The following is a 12,981-nucleotide window of genomic DNA, read 5'->3' on the forward strand; positions in this document are numbered from 1 at the left end:
CCACCTCAAGGACTGAGGGGGACTATAGGTTATTGACTCGTAATCCTTTATATCCGGAGCTGATGAAGCAGTTAGTGTCACCTCGATGAGTATAGAAAGGTCAACTCATGAAAGTATAACAATTTTAATTGTTAAAAATAAAAATCATATCATACTTTTTGAATGTAGGAAAAATGAACATTATAAGAGCGAATATCTATAATTGACAAAGAAAAAGTCTCATGTGACACATAAGGCTAAGGAAAAGCTAAAAAAATTTGAATCCTTGATGCAAATGGACAAGGACATAGTATGCTTCTTGTGCAATCAATAAGGCACTATCAGAACTAATGTCCAAGGAGGAAGAACTTGAATAAGGACAAGGGAGGAAATTTGAACCTAAGGGAGTCCCTAAGGTAAAATCCAAGTTATCATTGTATAAGGAAATGCCTTTATTTCATAATAAGAAGTATGTTAGAAATAATGTTATAATTTAAGTGCTCATTTTCATAAAAATAGAAAGAATGATAAATCTAAGGACAATTATAGATTATATCATGTTAGAACTATTTTACTTAAGGATAAGAAGGTAGAGAGAGATCTAGACAAAAATCCCAAAAATAGAAGACATATACTTAGGAAGAACAATGACTAAGATAGATATGAGCAATCAAGAATTAATGCCTTGGCAAAGAAAAATCAAGTCTCAAAGATAATGACTCAACAATTTAGACACTTAAAGAAAAACTAAGATTATGAAAACATAACAAATCCAAAGATAAAGAAGGTTTGGGTCACAAGTCTAATGCCAAGCAGAGTGCGCCATCACACCATAGACTTCTATAACTACGAAATAAATTATATATTTAGGAGTCAAGTCAAGGTTGAAAAGGGAGGTCATCCCTAGTATTGATCTTGATGAGACTAGCATGACTAAGACTTTTAAAAAGTCTAGAAGAGTCACTAAGAAGATATTTAGAGAAGTTATTCCTGATGAATACCTAGTACATCTAAAAAGTTTCGATAGATATTGAGTTTCTAAGAGTGTGATCCCTTCACATTATATGGGTATTGGGTGTGTCGATCTAAAATGGAAGAATAGTTAATCCGACCATGATAAAATTGATATTTTATGATATTTTCAAGGTATAACTATATTTTGAGAATGAAATTTTAAATTTTATCTTAGAGGATTTTAGTGCGCGCTAATAATAAATTGAATATTTAAGATGATAAAAAATTTACACAATAGGATAGAGTCCAAAAGTATATTAAGTTTGGGGTTTTAGCACGCATTCATTTATATCAAATTTTGGAGCAGAGATTTAAGCATGAGAAGAAAAGGTACAAAATTGTTAAATAAATCTCAGGATAGATCTGCTATTAATAATAGAAGTGGCTTAATGTCTCTTCATTATGTTTGCTGCTAACCTTGTGCTGATTTTTTTGTACTATAGTAACAAGGGTATGCGCCTCGCTCTTCCTTGCACAAAAAAGGTACAAAATCACGGAGATTTTTAAGCATGGGAAGAAAGGTATAAAATCATTCAATAAATCTCAGGATAGATCTGCTATTAACCATAGAAGTGACTTAATGCCTCTTCATTTTGTCTGTTATTAACTTTGTGTTGATTTTTTATAATCTGTAGTAGCAAGGGTATGTGCCTCGCTCTTCCTTGTACATCATGCCCTGCAAGAGCCATGCAAGGTCATGGCTTGCTCCTATCAAGGCCATACCTGTAATGGGTCGGGCTTTCTGCCTTTTGGGGATTAAATGTGTGCTATTTGTTCACCCCTAATATCTCAGTCAATCTGTCTCTAGATCAACATAGAAAAGATAAATCATAAATGATTACTAGTTATTAGTATAGTTGTCAAGACATGGGGAAAATATGCTCAGATGTATCGAGTTTTGACCCTATGATTTAATCTGATAATATCTCATACCTTAACTACCACATCTTCTGCTAACTCTTCAAAGAGGGAGCAGATCTCTTGATCCCCCTTTTTTTGGATGGTCCCCCTCCTCATTTTTTTTTTGCCATCCGTGATGGACAAGTGGCCAGGTTGCTAGACGTCGAGCGGAGGTGGTATCTGGATAATCTTCGACCATCCTTTCCGAATCAAACTATAATTTGGGAGGACGGTGAACCTAAGAAAGAATCATAACCAAATACGATCGGATTACGATCATAATTCGATCATAATTATGAATGATTTATCCACTAGTCTATAGAAAGGGATGAGGAGATCTCCTCTACTTCAAAAAGGCACAAATTAGTCGGGAAGCTAAACCTTGGGAAGTTTAAGGGGATGTTGAACGTTGAGTTGAGGAGACGTAAACTCAACAGGCCGATCCCTTTGGTAGTAGAAGTGGGGCTTAGGGCGCTCGGGATGCCGAGCATTCTAGAAGAGGAAAGGGACACTTGGGATGCCCAAAGAACAATATAAATTTAATTACAGTGCTTTCCTTGCTCTACAATTAACTTCGGTTGTCCCAAATGAAAGCACTGCAATCTGCACACAGGATTATTGCCTAATATAGACTTAAAAACATTGCGATCAAAGAAATTAAGTATGACAACCAAAAGTCCATTATGATATTAATATTATAGCCATGTAATCAAATTGTGATTTTAGTGTGGTGACTAGCTAGCAATGGGACGATGTATGGATGAGCTAGGCGCGCGGTGATGATCAGCATCTCCAGGCGGAAGCGGCGATGATGGGGCGGTCCTGCCACCCCAACAGCAAGCATCCCTTGTCCTCCGTCAGCCTGTACCCATCACAGGGGTACAACCCCAGCAAGATCTTGCTCTGGTTCACCGCGTTCCCACTCAGCGCCACCCCCTTGAACCCCCTCCCCTCCATCATCCGCCGCCACCTCTCCAATCTCTCGTGCCGCACCACCCTCTCGCTCCCCTCGCACGCCACGATGTTGCATATCTCCGGTGCCAGCAGCAGCTGCTCCACTTTCGCCCGAGCAGCCGACTCCGCCGGGAACGTCGCGTCCAGCGAGTCGAAGATGGCCGAGTAGTAGTGTAGCGCCTCCAAAAAACGCCCCAGGAAGTAGGGCCCGTTGTGGCTCGCTTCCTGCTCCACCAACGTCAAAATCTTCGGCGCCTGGTCCCGGATCATGGCCAGTAGCGGGCCAATGTGGGCCCCCGGCACCAGATGGAGCCGGTCCACCGAGTTCACCGCCAGCGCCTCCCCCACCCGGCGGTGGAGCATGCTGGGCCGGAGATCCTCCAGCTGCTCTACTGCGGCGGCGTGAAACTCGAAGGGCACGCGGAGGGAGTGGGCCAGCTCGGCAAGATGGCGCCCGGTTTCGCGGACGGCCTCGGCCGGATGCCCCACGCCGGTGATGCGGAGAGCGGGAGCGCCGCCGGGACGGGCGGCAAGAGCCTGCAGAAAGGCCGGCCACTGGTACCCCTGTAGGATGTCCAGGTCGATCACATGGACGCAGTCCTCCGACTCGAACGCCTCGAAGATGGCCTGGTTGGCGGTGAAGTGGGCGAACTTGATGTAGGGGCACGCCTGGTATATAATCTGATATATCTTTAGCACTTCGACGGGGTGCGGTGGCTTAATGCACCGGCCGCCGTAGCCTGATGGTGATGGTAAGGAGGAGGAGGTCGGGGAGAGTCTGGCGGCAAGGGCGTCGGTGAAACAAGAGGCCACGCGCTGCATGGAGTCGCCGAGCGGCGAGACGACGCGCTTGAGGTGGTGGAGGTAACGCCGCCCGCTCACTAAGTCATCCTTGGCGATCGCCTCCGCGCACGCCAACAGCAAATGTACCAGTTGCAACCCACTGTCGTGCTCCTACCAAATTTTAACAAAACAAATTAAACTGCTTCAACAATTCCATAAAACAGCAGGAAGGAAGGAATAATCAAGTGACCTTAATTACCTGTCCATGCTCTGAGGAAACGATCGACGACGTGGTATCACCAACGATTCCATGATACAGAGCAGCCTCAACGGCAGCCGAAGTATTGGTGTCAGAGCTGACAATACTTGTAGATCCTACAGAGTTCACAAATCCATGTCCCATCTCTGCTTTCTGCTGTGCTTCCTCGTACTGAGTTTGCGCCACCGCTGGGCCGCCGCCATAATGCTGGTATGCTACATCCTCTTCCGCGCAGAAATTAATCCCTGCCGCCATCATCTGGCTACCGTATCTCGACTCCATCACGAAGCAATCAAGAAGGGACGGCAGTGCCGCGGCCGCCGGCGGCGGTAACGCTGCCCCTGTGTAGGACGTCGCCTCCGACGAGAACTGATCGGCGTCGCACCTCACGCTGTGCATGTCGTACCCTTCTCTGCCATAGTCCTCAAGGTACGCGTCGACGGCCGGCAGCGCCAGGCTCTCCCCGTGGAGGAAGTCCGTGACAGGGGAGGAATAGGGAGGAGCATAAATGGAACAGTTGGAGACCTTCTGAAGCGGGCTCTGCGACTTCGAATTGTTGGAGTAATTGTAGTGGATGAGCGAGGGAGGCACCGCCTCGAGCCCGGTGGTTCTCCTAGGCGACAAGACCATGTACTCTCGCTTTGGGGAGGACATCATGAAGTCTCTGCGGGGGGAGGAAATCATGTAGTCCCTCTTGGGGGAGGAAATGAGCATGAAGTCTCTGCGCGGGGAGCAGATCATGTAATCCTGCCGCGGGGAGGAGATCATGAAGTCGGCGGTGAAGTCGAGGTGATCGGCTAGCAAGGACTCGAGGAGGCCGCGGTCAGGGGACTGCACCTCTACCTCGTTGTCAGCCTCGAATTTAGGCCCTTTGAGAGAGCACTCGTCTCTTTCCTCTGTTACGGTGGCAGTGAGCACGTTAGACTCCTCCGCAGAGGTCGTCGGCGACGGAGGCCGGACGGTGGCCTGCTTCGAGTTGGAGCCGTCAGTGGTGGTGGTCTTCAGGATCGCCAAGGTTGCGGAAGAGCGGTTGTTAACCATCTTTGTTATTTCTTCCGAGTGATACTAAAATTGATCGAAGAGGAGGAGAAGAGAAGAGAAGAGGAAGAGAGGGGAAGGGGAAGGGGAGCGTGTGAATTGGAGAAGTGGAGAGCTGTTGGCGTGAAGTCTTACGCGGACGCAATGCAAGGATATATATCTATGAGAAATTCTCATAATATTTATCTAGAATTTTCATCTAGAAAATTCATCTAAATAGATACATAAATGATGGGCCCACAAAAAGTGAAATGGTGGGTTCCATTATTTATGTGTCTATCTAGATGAATTTTTTAGATGAAAATTCTAGATGAGTATCACAACTCTATATCTATATATATATAATATATATATATTAATTGTGGTCTATTTCAATTTAGGCCCTGGAGTTTTTCTTTTAATGCCTACGCTTTTTTGAAGAACATAAAAGAGTCAGGTGCCTTCTAAAATATTAGACAAATGCCCCACTAATCTCATCTATACACCCGAACAAACTCATATTAACTCACACATTTGAACAAACTCCTAAAACACACATCTAAATAAGCTTATATATTAATTTTATTTAAAATGAATATTAATAAGATGAATAAAGTGGTGTCTCATATCGGGACGAAGTCAAGAAAGTCAGTTAATGTGACAACCAAAGTTAAAAAGGAGTCAACACTCGGGGTTAGCAGGATCATTTGGTTCGGCTGAGTGGTCTAGCCGATCGGGTCATTGGGCCGATCGGATCTCGAGTCCCTTAGAGTTGACGAAATCTCGAGCTGTATCAGTGACATTCAGAGATGATTCAAGTGTCTTCGCCGAGTGCTATCTCTGATTGGATTAGAGGTCCGATTGGACATGTTGGTCACTTGATTCAATCGGATCATACTCTTTACACAAGTATAATGGCCGAGCGAAGATCGAGCCGAGAAGGTTGCCATTCTTTAGTCGACCCAATCCCATCCATGAGTCGAGGCCGATCATACTACAAAGGGGGACTCAGTCAGTCGGTAGGCTCACCATGTCGAAGGCCCATCAATCTAATGACCTAATATCCCCTTTTGGCATTTTGTGTAACTGTTGTTAGAGAATCAAGGAAATATTCCCTGTGCTATTTGTGCGAGGAAGCTTCTACTCTGTAAAACACAAAAATAGTGGACCCATTTTAAAAAGTTATCAGAGTGTCAGAATGGTCAGTCCTTTTTTGGCAATGCTTCGAGATTCATGTAGAGAGTAAAATTAACATTATAAAAGGGGGTCTCTATATACAGGTGCAGGTACGTTAATACTAACACAAACACTACGCTACACAACCTAAGGCACCCAGATTCCATTGCTCTTTACTACTGTTCATTGTATTTCCTCTCGGACACCTGTTTAACTTGAGCATTAGAATGCCTGAACCGGGGACCTCTCCCTGGCCTGATTATTGATATTTTTTTCCTCTACTTTCTATTTTTGACACACAGGATCATACGACATCTTTAGTTTCTAACGTAGAGTCTTTTCACAGTCAATATCAGAGTCATGTTGTAATGTTTCATCTCCATCAATTTCACACAGGATCAAATTTTGCATCGTCTGTGGGAATCTTCTACTGAATCTGAAATGTAGAGATGGAAAAGACTGGACGACTTACTATAGTTACTTTATCACAAGAAGACGTGGAGATGCTAATAGCTACCCGAGCGCAGAGATTGGTACAACAACAACAAGTAATAGTCGAGCATCTTTTGCGGAACGACCCCGCTATATTAATGACGGGTCCTCACATTGAGCGAGAGACTCGAGTGGAAGGGCGACTAGGTTCCAAACCATTCCTCCTCCTCCTCTGGCGGGCTTCGTGCAAGTACTTACTATTGGTGCAATTGACCTCTAGGGTTTCGATATTTGACAATGCACCCAAGTCTGGTCAGTTTGACCAAGGATTAATCCAACCAGGACTTGATGTTTGGAAAAGAGTAGTCTAGTCAGGACTAGATGACTAGCAAGGAGAAGTCCTAACTGGAGGTTAGGCAAAGTGAAAGTCCTGGTGAGTGAAGCCAGACCTTAGTGAGTGAAGCTAGGTAGTGGAAGTCCTGGTGAGTGAAGTCGAGCTCTAGTGAGTGAAGCTAGGTGGTGGAAGTCCTGGTGAGTGAAGCCAGACCCTAGTGAGTGAAGCTAGGTAGTGGAAGTCCTGGTGAGTGAAGCCAGGTCCTAGTGAGTGAAGCTAGGTAGTGGAAGTCTTGGTGAGTGAAGTCAGGCCTTAGTGAGTGAAGCCAGACCTTAGTGAGTGAAGTTAGGTGGTGAAAGTCCTGGTGAGTGAAGCTGGGTCCTAGTAAGTGAAGCTACGTGAAGGAAGTCCTGGTGAGTGAAGTCAGGCAATGGAAGTCCTAGTGAGTAGAGCTAAGCAACCCTAGGGGGAAATAACCCTAGGTTATATGTGGCCGATTGGTTTCCGGTCGATCACGCGCGGTCGACCGAGTGATCGACCGAACCAGCGAATCTTGAATTCTGTTAACACTATTTTACCTTATCATTTTATTTATTGTGCTAACTTAATGTTACAAGGAAGTTCAGCTAAGTCGACGGGTCGACCAGGTAGCTGACACAAAGTCTAGACTGGTCAACGGGCTGACCGGATGTCTGACACAAGGTAAGTAAAGGTAAGTCACTGGAGGAGAGTGACTGTGAGGACGCATCCCAATTGAGGGACATTAGGCGTTAGTCCAGTTTAGGCCCATTTGAGATCCCTAAACTGAGACATTGACTAGTTCCTGGTCCTAGGACGACATGAACTAACTACTCTACTTTTATATTGTGCTAACACTTGTCTTGTAGTGTATTTTGGACTAAGACATTTGTTGCAGGGTAAGAAAGTAAGCAAAGAAGAAAAGCTGTCTTCGGGTGAACAATACTCGAAGGCACCTTCCATGGCTATGAAAGGCGCCTCTATACTGTTCATAGAAGGCGCCTTTCATGGCTATGGAAGGTGACTTCCACTGGATGAAATTTGGCCGAAGTCTTGGATAAGCACCGATCATTTCGGGATAGATTCTATCACATTGGAGGCACCTTTAAGGCCCTTGGAAGGCGTCTTCTAAGCCCTTTATAAGGCAGTCTCTAGGAGGCTTTGGGACAACAACTACATATGAGCTACTGCGCACATATTTGAGCCTCCGACTATTTCCAATTGCTGCTACGACTCTACTACGAAGCTGCTGAGCCTGACAACTAGTCCGAAGAGTTCCGATCGCGCTCGACAGACAAACATTAACACAAAGCGCCTTGGTTTGATTCCTATGAAGTGTTGGTAAAATTTTGTTATTGAACTTACCTACTATTAAAGGACAAGTGCAGGCTGTTGCACTTACCCTAACTGTTTGTACTCGATTCTCTCTTCCAGGGGTACCAGAAGATATTTTTAGTGGATTTTCCATCGATAGGTCCGCGGGACCTGGGCCTTGGAGTAGGAGTCACCAAAGGCTTCGAATCAAGTAAAAACCACTTGTGTTTTTTTCTGGTGTTGCTTTCGTATTCGCTTTTCGCTGCTTACTCGATAACGATTTTCAACGAACGCTATTCACCCTCCTCTAGCGTTTTCACGATCCAACACTTACGCAGTCAATCAACTTGCCACTTGTGTCGCCCTTCTCGGTCGTGTATCACAGGACATTGTTTCGCACGCCACTCTATTGTATGGGATGAGCGGAAAGGCCCCAAGTATCATCCTCTAGAGACACGCCTGCTCGGGATCTTCGAAAGGGGAAAGACCCAATGTCCAATAGTCCCTCGGAATGGATCAGTATGTCGTTCTTTCGAGAAATTTTGGAGGACAAACTGCCAAGCCACTTTCGACCCTTAATAATAGGAGAGTATGGAGAAGCGACCAACCTAGAGGATCATCTATTGAAATTTGAAAATGCAATCATCCTTTATCAATACACGGATGATGTCAAGTTCTGAGTGTTTCTTATAATTCTTTTAGTCTCTGCACAAAGATGGTTCAATCGACTTTCGACTGAGTTCATTAGCTGCTTCAAGGATTTCTGTAAAGCATTTCTCCACCACTTTGTCAATAGCTGCTGCTACACAAAATCATATTGAGTCTATTTTCCCTCAATAGGGGTTGAAGGAGGCGCTGAGGGCATACATAAAAAGATTAAACCAGGTGGTTATGGATGTCCCTTCGGCCACCCCATAAATCTAAGTGAGTGCCTTCTCTCAAGGACTCACTGATGGGAATTTGATAAAAAAAAAACCCCAGAGACTTCGATTATCTGCTCGAAAGGGAAACTAAATATATCAATGTAGAGGAGGTAGAGTCTGCTCAGAAGAAGGAGGTTGCCATGCTTGCTCCTGTCTCTGCCCCTGAGTGCTAAGCCCCTCTCCCGCCTCGGCCGCACAAAGGACCCCGATCGAGACCCCAACTGCACCACCATGAGCAAAAGCCTAATGTTGTATAGCACGTGGAGGCCGAATAGACACAATTCCTCAAGCTCCTCGATGTTCTACATCTACCATCGTTCAGAAACACACAACACTGAAGAGGGTTATCAGTAAAAGCATGAGATGTGCCGAGCAGCCAACCAAGAGTTTCGTCGACGCTCACCATCTCCCAACAATTGACGCTACTAGCGGCCGAACGAACCACTTAAAAGAGACCACTGAGATGTTGGGCAGCGCTAGAAAGCACCCTAACAGCAAGAGAATAGGGCCTAGACTCTTGCTCGAGTCAAACAGGAGTGTCCCCCGGCTTGGCAAGAAGAAAACCACAATAATGCTACTCAGGGAGATATCAGTATGATAGCAGGCAGGCCAATTGATGAAGAATCCAATCGAGCATGAAAGTCACACGCTTACCGATTGAAAATTCATGCGGTCGGATGCAGCCAAGAGCAAGCATAGGGGCTCGAAATCAACTCCGGTCCCAAGGATTTGGAGGGGGTGGAAGTATTCCATGATGATGCTCTAATCATTAAAGCTGTTATAGCTAATTATAACATACATTGTACCTTTGTTGACATAGGCAGCTCGGTCAACATTATTTTCAAGAAGCCATTCAAGCAATTACAAATAGAGAAGAGTGAGCTTCAGCCTATGGTCACACCCTTGTATGGATTTGATGCGGCGATAAGGAAGAGCCTACTTGGCACGAGTCAATTGCAATGGTGTATGTCAAAATCAAGGTGGTCAACACCAGGGCTTAAGTAAGACTCTGCTGCACCCGCGCGGGAAGCGGTTCATCGGCCAATCGGAGGGATCCTTGTCCGATCGGCATTTGAGTAAACAAGTATAGTTAACCTGGTCGACAGGAGAATAAGCTAAGCTGGCCGAGAGCCTGAGCCGAGCGGGCCACCCATCTGGCTCGAAGAATGGCGTTGGCATTATACACATAATGAATCGAATAAAAGAGGAAAAGATGGATAATTAATAAAGGAAAGATAAAACTAAATAGAACACTCCATCTATCATTAAATGAGAAGAAGACAAGACAAAGATATCATTAAACAGGAGAAAATGGAAGGTCATCAAAAAAGGTATAAAAAGGACATGTCAGGATTAATTCCTAATACAGTTAAATAGATATGTATATATACTCTAGACCTTAATACACAAAAAAGGAAATAAATTCCAACATATAGACCTCAATTCCTAACTTGTAAAGAAAGGAAAGGAATCTTAATAAAAAAGAAAAATATCCACAATCCTAAAATCTCTAAAAGGATTGAAAATCCAAAAATAGAAAAAGATAGAAATTACCAAAAGTAACTAAAATTCCAAAAATCCTAAAATTACCAAAAAAATAAAAATTATTAAAAATATTAATAAAAATCTTTGGATCCTCCTACATCAGTGACCTAGGGTTGAAAAAAACTCATCCTTAAGTTTTGAATAGTATAGCTCGGGAGGAAGATCATCTGACATCAAATTGACAAAATCTACTAACAACTACTGGACTTTCACCTCTTTATAAAAATCGATTGAGTCTCCATAATCTCCTGTGACTAGACAATAGGGTGAATTGACCACATGATCAGAAACAACCACATTCTCCACCTTGTCATCCAACACTTCCTTGACCTTGTAGTGGCCTTTGAATTTCTCCTTCAACGCTTCCTTAGGAAAGACAAAGTAGACTACACAATGTTTATTAAGACCAACATATGTGAATGTCAAGACTAGTTTGGGCCTTGTCTCATGGGAACTTCCAAGTTTCATTTCCTTTGATCCATGAATAACTCATACATGTGTCATTGTGTCAATATTATTCTTCAGTACTAGATTTCTATGTTCAAGTCTTTGGTTTTCTCGTGGTTTATGCAGCAGAATTTCTTTCAGTACCTGAATATATCAAGACATCTGTACTATCCATGTCATCATTATAGCCTCAAGTTGCAATTGATATACCAACTTTCTTTGTTGCATCTATACCTACTTGAAATGTCCGATGAAGACCAATAATGGATAACTCCACCTTGTACCAGAACTTATCTCCAAAAAGATTAGAAGATAAGACTGCATCAAGATTATCAATTGGAGACTCAACATTGTTGGTATTGGGTGCACAACATACAACCCAGAGTTTTGATATAAGACTAAGATTAAAGTTAGGTTAGTTGTGATCTAGCCATTTGTGTCAAGTTTACAGGTGCATGATACTTGACAAGGGACAAAGTTCTATTGAGTGAATCTACGCAGTGACATAGTCCTAGTGAGTGAAGTTAGGCAGTAAAAAAATCCTAGTGAGTGAAGCTAGACAATGGTAGACAACGTTAACTGAAGTCTTGGTTGGAGACCATGCAACAAAATTCCTAGCTAGAGGTTAGGTAAATCAAGTTCAAATGATTAAGGCTTAGTAGATAAAATTCCTAGCTGAAGGTTAGGTGACTCAAGTCCAAGTGATTAAGGCTTGATAGATAAAATTCCTAGATGGATGTTAAGTGAATCAAGTCTAAGTACGTAGAATCAATTGGAAGCTGATTGCTTGGTAAAAATTCCAAGTGTGTGGAATCAGCTAGAAGTTGATTGCTTGATAAAATAGAACTAGACGGTTAAATTTAGTCGAGCAAGTACAAGTAATTTCACATTCTATATCATACTCATTATGTATAATAACTACAGGATAGTATGTTCCATGGTTCTAGGAAATTGAATGGAATTCAGGGGCAACTGGCTAATGATAACTCTCAACGAAGGGATTTTAGAAGGTCTAAGCATAGCTGTGTCAAGATGATTGGAACATACGGGCAACCAGAGTATCTTCAAGGCAACTAGGAGATGACATTATCAACACCTTAAACAAGGTGGTTAAGATAAAGTTTGACTAGGTCGGATGGTGCACGTACGACCAGATAGATAGAAGTTGCAGGCATGTCAGCACCTCTACAGGTGACCAGGAAGGCTTTATGCGATTGGAGGAGTCCTATATAAGGAGTTTTGATGCAAATCTTGAACATCACTTATCTACACAGAATTCACTCTTGTTCTTGTGTTCTAAGTGCTCCTTCACCTTCTATCCTGTGACACACTGCAACACACGCTTCATTTCTGATCGATGTTATCTAGAGTAACATTTTTATTTTAGTATTTCCTTAATTTGTTTTATTGTGCTTAAACTTTTTAGATACTTTTTTGGTAAGAGTTTCTCCACTTAGGAGAAATTAGAAATAAGAATCACATTTTATATCTACTATGTGTTTATACTTCTAGTTTGATTGATTAACTTGCATGCTTAAACTGTTAGCTAAATACATCTGTATACTTTTATTGCCTTTGTCTTACTTAGCTTGATTGAATCAATCTAAGTCTAATTTATCTCTGCTATGCTTACTCTGATTGATTCAATTGTTTTAAATTATTATTTGCTCATTTTAAAATTTTTAATGCTATTCAATCCCCTCTAGCATCAATTTCAGTCCTATAATTTGGTATCAGAGCATCTTGAGCTAATAAAAACTAGAAAAGCTTGGCTAGTTGCATGTCTAGGTTGGGTTTTCCTACTTAGTGCATCTAGTCATAGCATAAGTTATCTCACCTTATTCTAAGGCTAGTTAAACCAAAGTATTGTATTAATGTTGGCTTAG

The 12,981-nt window shown here is 43.0% G+C and overlaps 1 protein-coding gene across 1 annotated transcript; it reads right to left on the bottom strand.

The window, feature by feature from the left end:
• Window positions 1–2,603: 2,603 nt before the first annotated feature.
• LOC122049451 (GRAS family protein RAM1-like) lies at window positions 2,604–4,991 on the bottom strand. The gene is made up of 2 exons (XM_042610836.1): window positions 3,890–4,991; window positions 2,604–3,801 (listed from the first exon to the last, which is right to left on the bottom strand). Exons 1-2 carry the CDS (start codon window positions 4,928–4,930, stop codon window positions 2,677–2,679), a joined length of 2,166 nt encoding a protein of 721 aa, XP_042466770.1. The 5' UTR covers window positions 4,931–4,991; the 3' UTR covers window positions 2,604–2,676.
• Between the last annotated feature and the right edge of the window lie 7,990 nt (window positions 4,992–12,981).

This window comes from Zingiber officinale, chromosome 2B (genome assembly GCF_018446385.1).
Source record: "Zingiber officinale cultivar Zhangliang chromosome 2B, Zo_v1.1, whole genome shotgun sequence".
NCBI lineage: Eukaryota > Viridiplantae > Streptophyta > Magnoliopsida > Zingiberales > Zingiberaceae > Zingiber > Zingiber officinale.